Raw genomic sequence first — 21,013 nt, 5'->3', positions numbered from 1 at the left:
CACTTAAATCCCCTTTCTTCCCAATTCCGATGCTCGGTTTAAACTTCAGCAAGTCCTCTTCACCACTTTTAGATGCCTAAATGCATTGTGTTGCTGACATGTAATTGGCTGATTAGCAATTTGTGTTACCAAGCAATTGAACAGGTGTCCCTAATAAAGTGGCTGGTGAGTGTAGATTTATACAAAGCATTCATTTTAGGGCCAATCAAGCCCTGCGTAACAAGCAGTAAAACGCGCATTACTGCAATAAAATAACACATGGGAGACTGTGTGGTGCAATGCAGTGCCACTGGTCTTTAATGACACTTCAACAGACCAAGGCAACCCAGCACAATGCGCTTGCGTTTTAGCACACCACAGTGCATATACGCAAACCAACTGTGAGCTATAAAGTGTTGCGATAAAAAAAATAGTGCATTCCTTGTAATATATGCATTGGCAGCCCATTGAGAATGATTCGGACCAATACACAAAGCAAGGTCCATAAAGACATGAATGAGAGAGTTTGGGGTGGGGGAACTTGACTGGCCTGCACAAAGTCCTATCTATCTATCTATCTATCTATCTATCTATCTATCTATCTATCTATCTATCTATCTATCTATCTATCTATCTATCTATCTATCTATCTATCTATCTATCTACCTATCTATCTATCTATCTACACTATATTACCAAAAATATTGGGTTCCAGTGAAGGGAACTCCTAAGGCGTCAGCATACCAAGACATTTTGGTCAGTTTCATACTCCAAACTTTGTGGGAACAGTTTGTAGATGGCCCCTTCCTGTTCCGATATGACTGCGCACCAGTGCACAAACAAGGTCCATAAAGACATGGATGAGTGGGTTTGGGGTGGAGGAATGTGACTAGCCTGCTCGGTCCTGACCTCAACCCGATAGAACACTATTGGGATGAATTAGAGCGGAGACTGTCAGCCAGGCCTCCTCGTCCAACATCAGTGCCTGACCTCACAAATATGCTTCTGGAAAAACGGTCAAAAGTTCCCATAGACACACTCCTAAACCTTGTGGACAGCCTTCCCAGAAGAGTTGAAGCTGTTGCTGCACAGGGTGGGCCAACTCAATATAAAACCTTACAGACTAAGACCGGGATGCCATTAAAGTTCATGTGTGTGTGTAAAGGCGGGTGTCCCAATACTTTTGACAATATAGTGTATGGTTTAAAGTTGTCCTATCATTAAGGGACCATTCATACTGTTCCAACCCATTGTATTACTGCCTACATATTAATATGCGGTATTTGCATGCAGTAACATGCAGTATTTCTTATGCCGCGTACACACGACCGGACTTTCCGAGGGACTAGGGCCGACGGTCTTTCCAACGGACTTTCGGCAGAGTTCCGACAGACTTTCCGAATGAACAGACTTGGCCACACACAATCACATTAAAGTCCGACGGATTTGAATGTGATGACGTATGAAGGGACTAGAATAAGGAAGTTCATAGCCAGTAGCCAATAGCTGCCCTAGTGTCGGTTTTTGTCCGTCGGACTAGCATACACACGAACGGATTTCTCCGGTGGGAAAATTTAAAACATGTTCTATTTCTAAGGTCCGCCGGATTTTTGGCAAGCAAAGGTTCGATGGAGCCCACACACAATCAAATTGTCCAAGGGACTCGTTCCGTCGGACCTTTGCTGTCAAAAAGTCCGGTCGTGTGTACGTGGCATTAGTCTCAATTAGCTGTGCTGATAAATAATCAATAAGGATCTATTGTTTCTTTTAATCTGATTTGTCAAGGAAGACTTACCATGTTTGCTTCCCAATACTTTTGACAATATAGTGTATCTACGCGAGAAAATAGAGCACAGCAAACATGTTACAGGTGGAGAGGGCTAAAAAAAATGATAAGCGGGGGGCCTCCGATAAGGCTGAACATGGATTTGTCACCTATAGATGGGAGGCTGTAATGGATGTATATAGGAAGTCTCTCCTCCGATGCTTTTCCCCAGCCAGAACAGAGGAATGCGGGATCCATACATCAGATGGAGGACAGCGGCAGTGTGATGCATTATATTCATACATTATCAAGCAGCCATCTCTCTCTTGATGTATTAGCGTAATGCATTAAACGTATACATCATCTCAGGGCCGTTGACTTTGATGTATGGAGTAAGAGGCTTGCCAGGAAGTTAGGAGAGCCAGTTAGACGCAGGCCAAGAATAGGAAAGGACTTCCCATTCAATTTACTGCACAACGTGCTCGTGATTAAAGTAGGATCCTGGTATATCACAAAGCATTTAAAAATAAAATGTGGAGGCCTATTTATGCGCTGAAGATTCACTCTACATTCACTGGTCTACCATCAATTAATTGTTCACTATTTATTACAAATATCTGCCACCACGTTCGTCTGTTCTAAATAAATCCAACCAACATTCTGCAACGAGAAACTTGTGCGAACACCATGAAATTCAAAGTTTAAAAAATCTTTATTGATACAGAGAGAGAGAGAGAGAGAGAAGAAAAACCATCTTGGCACCTCCCACGTTGACACGTTTCGCCCACATCGCCGGTTCATTCATTTAAAATAAGTATCGGCCACCATGGTCACCAGTTCCAAACAGATCCAACAACATTCAGCAACAAGAAGCAGGGGTAAACTTTAGCATTTCAATAGACTTCATTGATCCAGAGAGACAGAAGAAAGACCCACCTGTAGCCTTCTATACCGATGAGTTTCGCCCATATCTCAGATTCACATATTTATAATAACATCTGCCACCACGTTCACCTGTTCCAATAGATCCACCAGTATTCGGCAACATCTGCTATTGGAGAGAAACATGTGCGCACCTCATAAACTTCAGTGTTTCAAAAGTCATCACTGATCCACAGAAACAGAAGAAAGACCCACCTGTAGCCTCCCATACCGACGCGTTTCACCCATATCTCAAATTTACTCATTTATACCAACATCTGCCACCACGTTCATCTGTTCCAATAGATCCACCAGTATCCGGCAACATCTGCTATTGGAGAGAAACATGTGTGCACCCCATGAACTTCAGTGTATCAAAAGTCTTCGCTGATCCAGAGAAACAGAAGAAAGACCCACCTGTAGCCTCCGATACCGACGTGTTTCGCCCATATCTCAGATTCACTCATTTATACTAACATCTGCCACCACATTCACCTGTTCTAATAGATCCACCAGTATCTGGCAACATCTGCTATTGGAGAGAAACATGTGTGCACCCCATGAACTTCAGTGTTTCAAAAGTCTTCGCTGATCCAGAGCAACAGAAGAAAGACCCAGCTGTAGCCTCCCATACCGACGTATTTCGCCCATATCTCAGATTCCCTCATTTATACTAACGTCATCTGCCACCATATTCACCTGTTCCAATAGATCCACCAGTATCCAACAACATCTGCTATTGGATAGAAACATGTGTGCACCCCATGAACTTCAGTGTTTCAAAAGTCTTTACTGATCCAGAGAAACAGAAGAAAGACCCACTTGTAGCCTCCAATACTGACGCATTTCGCCCATATCTCAGGGTCACTACTTTGTAACTTATTTCTGCCATCATGTTCTCGTCTGTTCCAACAGATCCCCCGACATCTATTGTTGGAGAGAAGCACCATTGCATACCATGAAATTCAGTGTTTTAATTATCTTCATTGATCCAGAGAAACAGAAGAAATACCAGCCAGAGCCTCCTATTCTGACATGTTTTGACATTCCAAACCAAAAGGCCTTTTCTTTTGCTGCATTTTATTCCGCTTATTTATCTCGAACAGTGGCTGACTATACGCCTATTAAGTGATGTATAATAAAAAGAGATGTGGTGAACATCCCATGTTGAAGCTTCTCAAAGCAGCCCCACACGCCACCATCGTCTGAATGCCCAGCATGTTGGGCCACTGATTACTCTTGGTTAGCGCTTATTAACCTTTTTACCCTAGAGGCCTTCAGAAACCGTTAATACAGTCAATTCAACTTGGCCAGTGGGAAAAATGGTGTTTACATTGATGGTCAGTGGGAAGAATGCCCTCTACATTGGTGGCCATTGGGAAGAATGCTCCTTACATTGGTGGTCAGTGGGAAGAATGCTCCTTACATTGGTGATCAGTGAGAAGAATGCTCCTTACATTGGTGATCAGTGAGAAGAATGTCCCTTACATTGGTGATCAGTGGGAAGAATGCTCCTTACATTGGTGATCAGTGGGAAGAATGTCCCTTACATTGGTGATCAGTGAGAAGAATGCTCCTTACATTGGTGATCAGTGAGAAGAATGCTCCTTACATTGGTGATCAGTGAGAAGAATGTCCCTTACATTGGTGATCAGTGGGAAGAATGCCCTCTACATTGGTGGTCAGTGAGAAGAATGTTCCTTACATTGGTGATCAGTGATAAGAATGCTCCTTACATTGGTAGTCAGTGGGAAGAATGCTCCTTACATTGGTAGTCAGTGGGAAGAATGTTCCCTACATTGGTGATCAGTGAGAAGAATGCTCCTTACATTGGTGATCAGTGATAAGAATGCTCCTTACATTGGTAGTCAGTGGGAAGAATGTTCCCTACATTGGTGATCAGTGAGAAGAATGCTCCTTACATTGGTGATCAGTGATAAGAATGCTCCTTACATTGGTAGTCAGTGGGAAGAATGCTCCTTACATTGGTAGTCAGTGGGAAGAATGCTCCTTACATTGGTGATCAGTGATAAGAATGCTCCTTACATTGGTAGTCAGTGGGAAGAATGCTCCTTACATTGGTGGTCAGTGGGAAGAATGTTCCTTACAGTGATGGAAAGTGGGAAGAATGCTCTTTACATGGGTGGTCAGTGGAAAGAATGTCCCTGACATTGGTGGCCAGTAGGAAGAATGCCCCTTGCATTGGTGGACAGTGGGAATAATGTTCCTTACATTCATGGCCAGTGGGAATAATGCTCCTTACATTGATAGCCAATGGGAAGAATGCCCCTTCTTACAGTAGAGGTCAGAATGCCACCTTACAGTCAGCCACAGCTCATCTGGAGGAGCCCTGGTTGAGAATGGCTGCTCTAGGGGATGCCTAAAACCCTTGTCAGTTTTTGTTATTTTGTGTATGTGTACCATTGGTGGAATTTCCTCTCCATTCCTGTCTTGTACACATGAAAGGAAATTGCTCCAGAGGAAGTGGAATTAAGGCAGATGTCCCCATTGGAAGATATTCTTTAACCTCCTCCACCGGTGAAAAGTGTAACATTTTGGACTTCCTATCACTTTCTGGTTAAAATGGTCAATTAGACAAGGTGAATCTTCCCACCGGGGATGCAGACAACAATAGAGGTTGTGCCTCTTCTCCACTCCTTCCAAAACTTGGTTGAAGGTACATTTTATCTTCAGCTTATGTATCTTTTCACCATGTGTCAGTGTGACATGGCCAAGTTTGTGTCAGGGTTACTTTAAGTCAAATTGGCTTTTATTTTCAATTATTTTTTTCTCTTTGATATATTTTTAGTTAACACTTTAAGGAGTCAGTGTATCAATGCTTTCCCCCTAGATTCACACAATTTTCACTCAAGTTTCCACATTTTCACCAAAAATTCCATTGTGTGACTCTTGGGTGAAATTTCTATTATTCTTGTGTGAAAAAAAATTGATAAATAGACCCATCATTTTTTTTTTTGACACAAATAAGTTGCTTGAGTTCCTCTTCCCTCCTGTCTGAACTTTTGCCACCGCAAACCAGAAGGCCTTCTTCTAGACAGATCTTGGACCAGGAACAGATCGAAAAAACACTTTGTGCTTTTGCTGTATTTTAAGCCGCCGTTTTATCTCGAACAGTCGCTGACTATAAGCCTATTACGTTCCCCTTCCTAAGCTCGTTCTAAACCCTGCAATGTGATTTATAATAAAAAGAGACGTGGCAAACATCTCATTGTGAAGCTCCACTAAGCAGCCCCACCCATCGCTATCGCCTGAATGCCCGGCGTATTGGGCCGCTGAATCCTCTTCGCCTCTCTCTGCAAAGTCTGGAACCGAGCTCCCCTGTCTGTGCAAGTACATGTCATTGTTAATCTCAATTTATCCCACCAGTGTGCAGCATCTGAGCCTGGACAGAGTCTGTTTCCAATACTAATAGCAGCTCCACCTACTGCATTACACACATGGTTGTATCTCGCGTCCTCTACAGGCTCACCCAGCATGCCATAGCAATCCCGGCCAAGAAGTGGCATCTGATTTCTCGGGCTTACTAAAACATCCGTGCCTGTCACAGCTCCTCTGCAGAAGAGCGAAGGGCAGGCAGGCTTAGCACAAGGCTGATGGCAAACAGTGAGACAGACAAGATGGCTGCACAGACGCCAAGCTGGATTTGCTACAGCAATTCTGTGTGTATCCATTTGTTCTGCTGTTTTCACTGTTGTCTCAGAATAAAATAGATAGCGAGACAGACAGAGACAGATAGATAGATAGAGATGGAAAAAGATAGAGATATGTGTAGATTGAGAAAGAGAGCAACAGATATAGACAGATTGAAGGATAGATAGATAGATAGATAGATAGATAGATAGATAGATAGATAGATAGATAGATAGATAGATAGATAGATAGATCATTTAAAAGGATAAAGCTATATCTAGATTTAAAGATAGTTATAGATGGATAGAGATTTAAAATGATCCACCCAACTTACACACTTGAGATCTCCAGTCCCAGGGCAAGGCTGAAGATTTAAGCACACCACTGTCTTCAAGAGAGACCTGCTACACGTGGCAGTCTCTCCCCTTGTCTGTCCCTGCACCGTGCTGATCTACTCACTGTATCTTTTCTTGCTCCCGCTGCCTCTCCAGAAAGCCTCCTCCAACTAGTTCTGTGGTAGGACCCTTCCAGGCCAGCCACCTGAGACCACGGCCCAAGGTAAAACCCTTCCCCAGCAAGGGTCCCTTGAGGTGGGGACAGACTCTCTCAGCACTGCATCTCCATCTTCCACCTGACTCCCTTGCTGGCACGACTCATGTCGATTTAGGGCCCCACTTAGTCCCCTGCCAGGTCCACTTCCTGGGGATTAGCTAAGGCCCCTAAATATGCAAGACAACCCTCCTAGCTTCCGCCCACTAATCTCTAGAATATTCTCCAATACTCTAGAACAAGGGGGAGGCACCAGAGAGCTGCCTGGATGAGTCATCCAGGACTGAACTCTAATGAACCCTGGCCCAGATTCCATGGCTCAGGCTTAGCCCTGAGCCAAACAACAACTTACCTGCACTACCACTAATAGCACACTAGAGGGTTCTACATGTAGATTGAGAGAGAGACAAATATAGATAGATTAAAGGATAGGTGGATTTAGATAGATAGATAGGAAAAAAGTCAGTGGGTACGCCATATTTCCAAAAGTATTCAGACGCCTGCCTTTACACGCACATGAACTATAATGGCATCCCAGTCTTAGCCCGTAGGGTTCAACATTGAGTTGGCCCACCCTTTACAGCTATAACAGCTTCAACTCTTCTGGGAAGGCCATCCACAAGGTTTAGGGATGTGTCCATGGGAAAGTTTGACCATTCGTCTAGACGCTTATTTGTGAGGTCAGGCACTGAAGTTGGATGAGAAGGCCTGGCTCACAATCTCCGCTCTAATTCATCCCAAAGGTGTTCTGTCGGGTTGAGGTCGGGACTGTGCAGGCAAGTCACGTTCCTCCATCCCAAGCTCGCTCATCCATGTCTTTATGGACCTTGTTTATGCACGGGTGCACAGTCATATCGGAACAGGAAGGGGCCATCCCCAAACTGTTCCCACAAAATTTGGAGCATGAAACTGTCCAAAATGTCTTGGTATGCTGACGCCTTAGGAGTTCCCTTCACTGGAACTCAATATTTTTGGTAATATAGTGTAGATAGATAGATAGATAGATAGATAGATAGATAGATAGATAGATAGATAGATAGAGAGAGAGATACAGTAGATACATACATACGTAGATAGATAGATTAACTTAGACCCCATTAACCTTTAGAAAATCGAAACATTCTGAAAGCACATTTTTTATGAAATTCTTCTGGTGTGTGTCCAGCTTAAGCTTCTCGCTGATTGAAATGGAGAGAATCCATTTCAGCAAAGTTTGGTCAGCAGTATACCTGGAAATTTTGCTGCTAAATCAATTTTGCCAAAACTCATCCTTTCTAGAGAGGGAACCAAGGCGTCAAAGCTTCATAGGCGAAGGTCTAACAACTTTAGATATTTCAAAAAATGTTTGGAATTTCCAAAGGATTACAATGAATAACAATTTCAATTAGCCAAAATTTTTGAACTAAGATTCCATGGCTTTGGGAAGACATGGGGGTTTGTTTACTAAAGGCAAACAGGCTGTTCACTTTACAAGGGAATCATCTCCAGAGTTACAGTATATGAATGCAGTAAACAAAACAGCATTTTTGCTTGCACAAGATTGAATGATGGACGTCATTAGAGCTTTGCCTCTTTCACTTAGCTCTTGGGCAAACTCCTATGCAAAGTGCAATTTCCCTTGCAAAGTGAGCAGTCTATTAGTAAATCAATCCCATGGCCTTTAATATTTGTTGACTTCGGCTGGCAGTCGTTGTCTCTGCACTTGAGGTTGATAACTTTCATGTTATGTTTCTGTGTTGTAAGTGTGTGTTTGTCTCTCATTCCTACCCGACGCCCTTCAATCCCTCCTTCCCCTTCCGCCCCCTCCCCCTCCCACCTTCACCCCACAGACGGATTTTCCAGCGAGGGCGAGCTGCTGGAGATCACCGAGATCAACCGGCAACAGGCAGGGGAATACGAGTGCATCACATCGAATGGAGTCGCCATCCCTGACAGCAAGAAGGTCCTCATAACAGTCAACTGTGAGTGCTGGTCCAAGGTGACCCCGTATTAAAGATGTTTACAGGCATGTACTGGCCATTGGGACTACCGGGAGATGGCTCAGTGGGCCAGTCAGGTCCTGGAGCCGCTCCTCTCTGACAGTGACTGATCGTGATTTAACTCCTGTCAGGAGGAGCAGCTGCCATCACTTGCTGGAGAGGATTAGACTTTCTGCTCCCTCCAGTCTGCAGGGGGAGATAGACAGCCGGCAGACTTTCCTTCCTCTCTCCCCTTAACACTTGTCACATGACTGGAGAGAGGAACAACGAGATGCTGCCTTCAGAACTGTGAGTACATGTGGGAGGGGGAGGAGAGGGAGCACACTCTGCTGAAAGGGGGCTGCTGGTAATGGGGGCACTCTGCTGAAAGGGGGCTGCTGGTAATGGGGGCACTCTGCTGAAAGGGAGCCACTGGTAATGAGTACACTCTGATGAAAGGGGGCTGCTGATAATGGGGACACTCTGAGGAAAGGGGGCTTCCGGTGATGGACACTCTGATGAAAGGGGTCTGCTAGTAATGGGGACGCAATCTGATGAAGGGGGCTGCTGGTAATGGGGACACTGATGAAAGGGGGCTGCTGATGATGAGGACACTCTGATGAAAGGGGGCTGCTGGTAATGGGGACACTATGATGGAATGGGGCTGTTCGTGATGAGGACACTCTGATGAAAGGTGACTGCTGATTCGAACACTCAAATTTAAAAGTGGGCCAGTCTGGATGAAGTCCAGGGCCAAATTTTTGTTCCAGTCCAGCCCTGGATGTTTATGGGCGTTTATGGGATTGAGAAAAAAAAATGAGGATGTTGGAAAATGGGAACCATGGCCAACGTCGGCAATTCAAATGAAACAGCTGAAATTCAAGTTAATTCAATTAACACATGTATGGTAGCAAAGCGGTGAGCTTTAACCTCTTGGTGCCGATGGTACGCAAATGTGCTACCTGTCATTGGGTAGACCTTGGCAGTGAGAGGCCGCATATTTGCGTATTTGATTGCAAACACAGCTGTGCCGAGAGCGAGCGCCCTGCGTGCTCCCGGCCAAGGCCGTCTTAATAGCATCATGGGCCCCTGGGCTAAGTAATGCACTGGGGCCCCTACCAACCGGCACCAATTTACGCGCCTACTCTCAAGAATTAAAGTATCAATAGATGATAGAATTAAACATATATTTATTAGTACTTTCAATAAAATCAATTTTAAAGGGCACAATATTGAGATTAGGAGGGCACAGTACAGGTTCTAGAACACTACTCGGGACAAGGCCATCCTGGGACAGCTTAATAAAAAAAAGCGTGGCTGGCCCAGCAAATCCTGGACAGTTTGATGTAATTTACGACTATCATGGGGACCCCATGCACCTGGGGCCCCTGGACAGTGCCCAGGGGTGCCCATGCATTAACCACTTGAGGACCAAGCCTCTTTTTGAGATTTGTTGTTTGCAATTTAAAAACAGTTTTTTCTTGATGGAAAATTACTTAGAACCCCCGAACGTTATACATTTTTTTTTTCTAACACCCTAGAGAATAAAATAGTGGTTGTTGCAATACTTTCTGTCACACCGTATTTTCACAGCAGTCTTACCAGCACACTTTTTTTGGAAAAAAAATACACTTTTTTTGGATTAAAAAATAAGACAACAGTAAAGTTAGCCCAATTTCTTGGGCTAATGTTACGCCGAGTAAATTGATACCCAACATGTCAGGCTTAAAAATTGCGCCTGCTTGTGGAATTGCGACAAACATTTACCCTTAAAAATCTCCATTGGCGAAGTTTAACCACTTCAATACCGGACCTATTCTGGCACTTCTCTCCTACATGTAAAAATCATCATTTTTTTACTAGAAAATTACTCAGAAATCCCCAAAGTTATATCTGTTTTTTAGCAGACACCCTAGGGAATAAAATGGTGGTTATTACAACTTTTTATCTTGCGCGGTATTTGCGCAATAATTTTTCAGACGCCTTTTTTTTTTGAAAAAAAATAACAAAACAGTAAAGTTAGCCCGATTTTTTTGTATAATGTGAAATGATGTTACGTCGAGTAAAGATACCTAACATGTCACGCTTTAACAATGCGCACACTCATGGAATGGCGCCAAACTTTGGTACTTAAAAATCTCCGCATTGAAAATTTTTACAGGATTACCAAGCTTAGAGTTACAGAGGAGGTCTAGTGCTAGAATTGTTGCTTGTGCTCTAAAGCACACAGCGATACCTCACATGTGTGGTTTGAACAGCGTTTACATATGTGGGCAGGACTTATATGTGTGTTTTCGCTTCTAAACGCGAGCTACCGGGGACAGGGGCGTTTTTAATATATTTTTTTTTTTTTTACTTCATTTTTTTATTTTTACACCTTTTTTTTACTTGTTTTTTTTGATCACTTTTATTCCTATTACAAGAAATGTAAACATCCCTTGTAATAGGAATCTATGCGACAGGTTTTCTTTATGGAGAGATGTGGGGTCAACAAGACCCCACATCTCTACTCCAGCCTGGAAAGCATGAGATCGAGAAAAGAAATTCACCGATCTCATGCTGACAGCCACGACTGGGTCATAACTTTGCGCCCGGGCCTCTGACAGTCATAGAGATGACTGGTGACCATCTGGTCACTGCAAATCTCTATTGTCATCATTCTGCGCCGGCCGATTCTTTCCCCCGGGCCTCCGATGGCACAGGAGAGCCTGGAGAAGCACCGGATGGTGGCGGGAGGGGGGGGGGGGACGTCCCCTCCCATCTCCTATAAGAATGATCAAGCAGTGGAACTGCCACTATAATCATTCTTATCGTGCACAGAATCACTGGCTGGAAAGAATGATATCTGAATGATGCCTGTAGCTGCAGGCATGATTCAGATATCCCTGCACAAAGTCAAGGAGGTCATTTGAAACAATTTTTTTTTATTATTTATTTTACCTTTTATTTTTTATTTTTACACTGTTCTTTTTTTTTTTTGAAAATCTGTTTATTGAGTTTTAAACCATTGAACAAAAAACAAACAACAAACATTGGTCACGACTAGAGTGGACTTCGGTATCTACAGAGACATGAGAAGAGGCAAACAGTTGCGTGCATCATAACAGTGGGCCAGAGACCTCATAATGGTTCCCGCAGGTGGCATTTGTGGGCAGGATGACGTCAGTGGGCCCAGAGCATCCATCACCAAAATACAATTACCTTCACAATTGCATGTTCCTATTTTTGGATGAAAATATCAGGTTAAGAAGGGTGCAAGTCAGAGGCTGTGGAGGGATCTGCCAGCCATTTGGACCAAACCTTAACATATTTGTGGGGGTAACCCCTATTAGAGTAACAATCCTTGTACAGGGGCAGGCTACTGTTAACTAGTTGTTTCCACAAAGATAGAGGAGGAGGAGTGGGCTTACGCCAGCTAAGGGCTATGGCTTTGCGGGCATAAAAGAGGAGCAGTCCGACCAGAGTGCGGCTAGCCACAGTGGGAACTAGTTCCTCCACCAGGCCCAGTATACATATTGCCATGGATGGTTGGAGCGATATGGTGGTGACCTGTGAGATGACCTTTAGTATCTCTTTCCAGTAGTCAACAATGGGTGGGCAGGTCCAAAAAATGTGAGTGAAGTCACCTGGTATCTCTCCACATCGCCAGCAGCCGGGGGGGGAGGCGGGGTTCATTTTGTGCAGCCTATGCGGGGTGAAATATGCACGGTGGACCATTTTAAATTGTATTAGGCGGTCTCTCAGGGAGACCAGGGATCTAAAAGGGAAGTCCCATACGTCGTCCCAATCATCATTATCAAAGTCAGGTATGTCGTGTAGCCACTTGTTCCTAAGTTTTTCCAGAGTGGGGAGGGAGGTCAGCACCAAATGAGAGTAGAGGCGAGAGGTGGGCTTTTGTGCGCATCCAGACCTGAGGAGGTCCTCCAGGGTGGATTGGATGATCTGGACACTGTTCTTTTAAAAAAAAATGTGTGACTTTTATTTCTATTACAAGGCATGTAAACATGCCTTGTAATAGAAAAAAAGCATGACCTCTTAAAGCGGGAGTCCGCCGGGACTCCGCGTTTTTTTTTTTTTTTTTTAAAAGTCAGCAGCTACAAATACTGCAGCTGCTGACTTTTAAAATAGTGACACTTACCTGTCTAGCGCGCCCGCGATGTCGGCACCCGAAGCCGATCTCTAGATCGACACTCGAGTGCTGCCGCCGCCATCTTGGGTATGGGAATCAGGAAATGGAGCCTTTCGGCTTCATTTCCCGGTTCCCTACTGCACATGCGCGAGCCGCGCTGCGCAATGAGGACGGTCCCCGCTGCCTCTGGGATCTGTGTGTTTCCCAGCAGGCAGCGGGGCACTTGCGGAAGGGGGCGGGCACTTGCGGAAAGGGGCGTAATGTACACCCTTTTCCGCAGAGAGCTAGCCCGGAAGTGGGTGCAGTTACCTGGATTATCCAGGTAACTGCACCCCCCTCCCCCCTGAAAGGTGCCAATTGTGGCGCCGAAGGGGACGAGGAATCCGATGAGCGGAAGGTCCATTTTAGGGTGGACCTCCGCTTTAAATATGAAATCTGGGGTTTGAAAAGACCTCAGATCTCATATTTACACTAAAATGCACAAAAAAAACCTTAAAAAACGTAAAAAAAATACCAAATAAAAAAATATCCCTTTAAGAGCTATGGGCGGAAGTAACGTTTTGACGTCGCTTCCGCCTTGCAATGACATCTAGACAGGTGGGGGCCATCTTCCCCTCACTCGTCTCCATACCGAGCAGGGAGCAACATCCGACAGCTCCGGTAAGCGGGGGAGGGCACCGAAGCGTGGTGGGAGGAGGGGGCGGCCCCTCTCCTGCCGCAGATAAAAGTGATCTTGCGGCGAATCTGCCACAGAGACCACTATTATCAGAAAGCGGACCGCCGGCCAAAGATAAGGATACCTGGGCTATGGCAGCTAGCCTCTGCCATAACAACAATATTCCTCTTCAAAGTTAGGACGTACATCAGCGGTCCATAAGTGCTTAAGACAGCCCTGCTCCCGGCACAGTTACCGGTGGCTAACGGAAAGCAAGTTGTGGTGATCATAAACCCTGCCCCACCTCCCGGCATCTGAAACCCCTTAAAGTACCGGGAAGTGCCGGCGCCAAGGGGTTAAAGTCCATGCTCCACACATGTGGGTCACTGGTATTGCTACTACAGTGCTAGCTACTAGCTTTAGGATCCTGTTTCAAGCGATTGTCCTACTGCTTAGTGCTGTCACCGCCCTGCCTTTCCACCTCGTGTGCAGCAGGACATCCGCTGCACACATTTATGTCTCACGTAGGGTTGCCACCTCATCCCTTTAAAATTTAACACATATTAATTACACAAGTTCTGTGGCTAAAGGTGGTAAATACACCCACTTAGTGCCTTGACCGCATTAAATTAGCCTCAGAAACGGTGTAATTCATATGTGTTTGGTTTTAAAGGGATGAGGGGGCAACCCTTGTCTCACGCGCTCCCCCCTCCCAGACACTGCAGCTCACACAAAGGGAGGGTTTTAGCAACAGAGGCGGTTCTGTCAATTCAAAAAGTAGTGGGCGGGGCTAGGCGTGGCCAGGTGCAAATTGACAAGCTACTGTTTTTTTTTTTTTTCGACAATCCTCATAGCCACACCCCCTGTAAAATCTTCTCCTCCCACTTAGTACAAGCAGTACTACTTGGGAGCAAAAACTCAGCTCTGAACAGTGCAGCATTGTTGCCACACCACCAAAGGAAGCAGCAATAGGTAACATTTTCTGGCAGGATCAATGAGTATTTGTAAGACTTTGCAGGGGGGACTAAGAAAAAGCTGTACGTGCCAATTGAATTAACTGCTTCAGCATATTTTTTTTTAGTGGTTGGCCATGGTTCTACTATAATTTTGTGAGCGGGGGGCATAAAATGGAGTGGGTGGCTATAGTTCTGCTATAATTTTGTGAGCAGGGGGGAATAAAATGAAGTGGGAGGCCATAGTTCTACTATAATTTTGTGAGCGGGGGGCATAAAATGAAATGGGAGGCCATGGTTCTACTATAATTTTGTGAGCAGGGGGCATAGAATAAAGTGGGAGGCCATGGTTCTACAATAATTTTGTGAGGGGGGGGGCATAAAATGAAGTGGGAGGCCATGGTTCTACAATAATTTTGTGAGCGGGGGGCATAAAATGAAGTGGGAGTCCATGGTTCTACTATAATTTTGTGAGTGGGGGGCATAAAATGGAGTGGGTGGCTATAGTTCTGCTATAATTTTGTGAGCGGGGGGCATAAAATGAAGTGGGAGGCCATGGTTCTACTATAATTTTGTGAGCGGGGGGCATAAAATGGAGTGGGTGGCTATAGTTCTGCTATAATTTTGTGAGCAGGGGGGAATAAAGATGGAGGGGGAGGCCATAGTTCTACTATAATTTTGTGAGGGGGGGGGCACAAAATGAAGTGGGTGGCCATGGTTCTACTATAATTTCGTGAGCGGGGGGGGGGGCATAAAATGAAGTGGGACGCCATGGTTCTACAATAATTTTGTGAGCGGGGGGCATAAAATGAAGTGGGAGGCCATTGTTCTACTACAATTTTGTGAGGGGGGGGGCACATAAAATGAAGTGGGAGGCCATGGTTCTACTATCATTTTGAGAGTGGGGGGCATAAAATGAAGTGGGAGGCCATGGTTCTACTATAATTTTGTGGGCGGGGGGCATAAAATGGAGTGGGTGGCCATGGTTCTACTATAATTTTGTGAGCGGGGGGGAATAAAGATGGAGTGGGAGGCCATGGTTCTAAAAATAATTTTGTGAGTGGGGGGGGCGGCATAAAATGAAGTGGGAGGCCATGGTTCTACTATAATTTTGTGGGCGGGGGGCATAAAATGGAGTGGGAGGCCATGGTTCTACTATAATTTTGTGGGCGGGGGGCATAAAATGGAGTGGGTGGCTAAAGTTCTGCTATAATTTTGTAGGCAGGGGGGAATAAAGATGGAGTGGGAGGCCATGGTTCTAAAAATAATTTTGTGAGTGGGGGGGGGGCATAAAATGAAGTGGGTGGCCATGGTTCTACTATCATTTTGTGAGCGGGGGGGAATAAAGATGGAGTGGGAGGCCATGGTTGGACTATAATTTTGGGAACGGGGGGCATAAAATGAAGTGGGAGGCCATGGTTCTATGATAATTTTGTGAGCGGGGGGCATAAAATGGAGTGGGTGGCTATAGTTCTGCTATAATTTTGTGGGCAGGGGGTTATAAAGAGGGAGTGGAAGGCCATAGTTCTACTATAATTTTGTGAGGGGGGGGCACAAAATGAAGTGGGAGGCCATGGTTCTACAATAATTTTGTGAGCGGGGGGCATAAAATGAAGTCGATGGCTATAGTTCTGCTATAATTTTGTGAGCAGGGGGTAATAAAAGAATAAAGATGGAGTGGGAGGCCGTGGTTCTACTATAATTTTGTGAGTGAGGGGCACAAAATAAAGTGAAAGGCCATGGTTCTACTATAATTTTGTGAATGGGGCATAAAATGGAGTGGGAGGCCATGGTTCTACTATAATTTTGTGACTGGGGGGGGGGGCCAAAATGAAGTGGGAGGCCATGGTTCTACTATAATTTTGTGAATGGGGCATAAAATGGAGTGGGAGGCCATGGTTCTACTATAATTTTGTGACTGGGGGGGGGGGGGCCAAAATGAAGTGGGAGGCCATGGTTCTACTATAATTTTGTGAGCGGGGGGCATAAAATGAAGTGGGAGGCCATGGTTCTACTATAATTTTGTGAGCGGGGGGCATAAAATGAAGTGGGAGGCCATGGTTCTACTATAATTTTGTGAATGGGGCATAAAATGGAGTGGGAGGCCATGGTTCTACGATAATTTTGTGACTGGGGGGGGGGGCAAAATGAAGTGGGAGGCCATGGTTCTACGATAATTTTGTGAGCGGGGAGCATAAAATGAAGTGGGAGGCCATGGTTCTACTATAATTTTGTGACTGGGGGGGGGGCAAAATGAAGTGGGAGGCCATGGTTCTACGATAATTTTGTGACTGGGGGGGGGGGCAAAATGAAGTGGGAGGCCATGGTTCTACTATAATTTTGTGAGCGGGAATAAAATGTTTTTTCGCTACACTCACTTCCTCTTCACACTTGTTTCCCCAGATCCTCCATTCATCACCGATGTGAAGAACGCCCATTCACCGGTCGGCAAACCAGCGATCCTGCGCTGTCAGGCTATGGCGGAGCCCCCTGCAGAGTTTGAGTGGCTGAAGGACGACAAGCGGTGAGTACTCGGCTTCGCACATAGAGGACACTTCCACTGATCTCATCCAGTAAGGGAACAAGCATTGTGTGAGCTTCAATTACCTGTGGCAGCCAATCAGAAGTCACGTTTGACACATTTTGGTTGGTAAATGTGCTCCGATGAAAGTCAATGTATGGGATAAAAACAGACTTCATATTATGAAAGGGTTTCTCTGAAGGCTCGTTCCCACATGAGGTTGCAGGGGGTGGTAAAAACCCACGGTAGACCCACACTTTTACCACCCTTTAGCTACCTCCCTTTAGCTGCAGAGGCAGGGGTGTACACATGGCACGGCTGCAGCGGGAATCATACCCCCTGTCACTTTCGGCATCCAGTATCACCCGCCGAATGCAACTTATTCAGGTGACCGGTTGTGGCGCTCTAATGTGCGCTTCAAAGGGTTAAAGCAGGCGGTGAAGAGACAATACAAGACCTCCTCACCACCTGACAAATGTTCTCTGAAAAGCAATCCAAACGCTTAGGGCCCACTTACACTTTCTTTCGACTTTAACACGATTCAAAGAACCTACCACATGTTTTTTTTAGTTGTTTTTGATGCTTCGTGATGCTTTTTTTTATGTTGTAGAGACTTCCTGCTATGTCTCTGGGACAGGAAGTGAAGGAAAATACCCCTTCAATCCACCTCCTAGTACATATCCCACCCCCACTCCCCCTTTCTAGCACAAATCCTCTCCCCCAAATCCCCCTCTTGGCACAAATCCCCCCAATCCCCCATCCTGGCACAAATCCTCTCCCCCTCAATCCCCCCTCCTGGCACAAATCCTCTCCCCCCAATCCCCCCTCCTGGCACAAATCTACTCCCCTAAATCCTCCTCCTAGCACAAATCCCCCCAATCCCCCATCCAGCAACAAATCTTCTCCCCGCACATGCCCCCTCCTATCACAAATCCCCCCTATTCCTCCTCCTGGAACAAATTCACTCCCGCAAATCCCCCTCCTAACACAAATCCCCCAGATCCCCCTTCTGGCATAAATACTCTCCCCCCAAGCCACCTCCTGGCACAAATCCTCTTCCTGAAATCCCCCTCCTAGCACAAATCCCCCCACCCCCCCTTCTGGCACAAATTCTCCCCCCCTCCTAACATTCCCCCCAATCCCCCCTCCTTGCACAAATCTTCCCCCCTCAAATGCCCTCTCTTAGCACAAATCCCCCAATCTACAATTCTGGCACAAATCCTCTCCCCCAAATCCCCCCTCCTAGTTCAAATCCCCCCCACCCCCCTTAAGGCATAAAAACTCTCCCCCCAACCCTCCTCCTGGCACAAATCCCACTCAATCCCCCTCCTAGCACAAATCCCCCCCAATGCTCCTTCCTGGCACAAATCCTCTCCCTGCACATGCCACCTCCTAGCACAAATTCCCCCCCCCCCCCATCCCCTCTCCTGGCATAAGGCATCTACCTCAAATCCTCCTCCTAACGCAACCCCCCCCTTCCAATTACCATTCTAACCACAAATCCTCACCCCTCCTCACCAAAATCACCCTCTTAACAGAAATTCCCTCTCCCATCCCCCTCTTAGCGCCTCCTATCTGCTGCTATCACTACTGTAGCAAGTTCCCACCACTATGCACACCCCCCCTGCCTCACGTGTTTTTACTGAGCCAGTGGCAGCCACCCCTCATGCCCCCCCCCCCCCCTTTTGCCCTAGCCTTACTGAGGATTCTAAATTTATGTTAGATGTAGAATGCAGCAGAGGAGTGAGACTCCTTTGGCTTTGCAATGGCTGTGAGCAGTGCCTCCAAGCTCCGGCCAGGAGATAATTTAGCTGAAATCTCAGAGGAATAAGAAAAACCAGCAAGAGAATCAACCCATCAACCTTCTCCCCAAATCTGAAATATCTGCTTTGCGTTGGCTTGGCCTTTAATATGACAGATTCCGGGAGCAATCATTGCCCGTTCCCACCGTGACCGGCACAGCTCGGCGGAAAACTTTAATAAGTTTTCGCAGAACTTTATTTCCCCCCCTATTTGTCTCCCTTGACAGATAGAGTACAACATTTTTATTCTCGCAATAAATAACAAAGATTGCCGCGCCGCCTGCTACCGAAATGACATTTTCTTCTTCTCTGCTGTTTTCCCAACCACCGTGGCGAGCAGACTGACCGTGGGGATGGAAGGGCTGAAGATCCAGACCGAGAGGACCTGGTCCGTGCTTCTCTTCTCAAATGTCACCTCAAGGCATTATGGGAATTACACCTGCCTGGTGTCCAACAAGCTGGGGACATATAATAGCAGCGTCCGGCTACTCAGTAAGTAACAGAATTGTTTCTTTTATTTTGTTTGTTCAGCTACTCACCCTCGGCCAGTATAAAGTATGTATAATATTTTAATGAAAGTGGTTATAAACCCTTCCATTTACCCAGTGAAGTGATACACAGAGATATAACAAATGCTTCTACATAAGTTGTACCTGTTTATCTGCAGCCTTCTAAAACACAGAGATCAAAGGCTATTTCTCAGCTCTACCAGGCAAGGGGCGGAGATCTGAAATCACTCACTGCACAGCATAGAGCAGGGAGCTGAGTGTAATCTGAGACCTGCGTGGAGGAAAAGGAGTCACTCCCCCTGTACACAGTCTCATAGGGAAACATTCACAGCTGAGGCTTCCAATCACCTTCTTTGTGCTGGAGGGGGCGGGGCCATCCTCGAGATTCTGTGGTGTCCTGATAACCTGTCAGGGACTCTGCTGGGCACACATAGATGTGGGGAGGGAGTCTGCTGGGCACACATAGTTCTACGGAGGAACTCTTATGGGCACACATAGATGTAAGGAGGGACTTTGCTGGGCACACATAGATGTAAGGAGGGACTCTGCTGGCCACACATAGATATGGGGAGGGACTCTGCTGGGTACACGTAGATCTGGGAGGGACTTTGCTGGGCACACATAGATGTAGGGAGGGACTCTGCTGGCCACACATAGATGTAAGGAGGGACTCAGCTGGCCACACGTAGATCTGGGAGGGACTTTGCTGGGCACACATAGATGTAGGGAGGGACTCTGCTGGGCACACATAGCTGTAGGGAGGGACTCTGCTGGGCACACATAGATGTTAGGAGGGATTCTGCTGTGGACACATAGATGTAATGAGGGACTCTGCTGGACACACGTAGATGTAAGGAGAAACTCTGCTGGGCACACATAGATGTTAGGGGGGGCTCTGCTGGGCACACATAGATGTTAGGAGGGACTCTGCTGGGCACACATAGATGTAAGGAGGGACTCTGCTGGTCATACATAGATGTTAGGAGGGACTCTGCTGGGCACACATAGACATTAGGAGGGACTCTGCTGGGCACACATAAATGTTAGAAGGGACTCTGCTGGGCACACATAGATGTAAGGAGGGACTCTGCTGGGCACACATGGATGTAGGGAGGGACTCTGCTGGGCACACATGGTTGTATGGAGGGAAATCATGCTTGCAGACACAAATTTAAAGGGGGCCACTGCTGGGCACACATAAATATAAGGGGGACATTGCGGGCATATATAGATGTAGGGTGGACCCTATTGGGCACACTGGATGTCCTCTGCCCAGACTTGCCGCACTTGGCAGAAATGGATGCAAGGAGGAACTATGCTGGGCACAAATGGATGTAAGGGGGGACTCTGCTAGGCACAAATGAATGAAAGGGGGGACTCTGATGGGCACAAGTGGATGTAAGGGAAGACTCTGCTGATCAATGTAAGGGGAACATTGCTGGCATATATGGATGTAGGGAGTACTCTGCTGAGCACAGCTGGGTGTAAGGAAGGACTCTACTGGCACACATGGGTGTAAGGCAGGACTCTGCTGGGTACATGTGGATGTAAGGGGAGACTCTGTTGGGCACACATGGATGTAAGGAAGGACTCTACTGGCACACATGGATTGAAAAGGGAC

The 21,013-nt window shown here is 46.2% G+C and overlaps 1 protein-coding gene across 2 annotated transcripts in view; it reads left to right on the top strand.

The window, feature by feature from the left end:
- IGLON5 (IgLON family member 5) overlaps window positions 1-21,013 on the top strand; it is a 766,795-nt gene that overhangs the window by 534,984 nt on the left and 210,798 nt on the right. For both annotated transcript variants that reach the window (XM_077456585.1, XM_077456584.1), the window contains exons 5-7: window positions 8,695-8,826; window positions 16,964-17,084; window positions 19,224-19,375. In XM_077456585.1, the coding sequence (XP_077312711.1) occupies window positions 8,695-8,826; window positions 16,964-17,084; window positions 19,224-19,375 (405 nt within the window). The remainder of the gene's footprint in view (window positions 1-8,694; window positions 8,827-16,963; window positions 17,085-19,223; window positions 19,376-21,013) is intronic.

The sequence above is a fragment of the Lithobates pipiens genome, unplaced genomic scaffold (genome assembly GCF_037356315.1).
Source record: "Lithobates pipiens isolate NorthernLeopardFrog02 unplaced genomic scaffold, aLitPip1_a1.2 Scaffold_27, whole genome shotgun sequence".
In the NCBI taxonomy this organism is placed as follows: Eukaryota; Metazoa; Chordata; class Amphibia; order Anura; family Ranidae; genus Lithobates; species Lithobates pipiens.
This window is presented reverse-complemented; position numbering and strand designations above follow the sequence as displayed.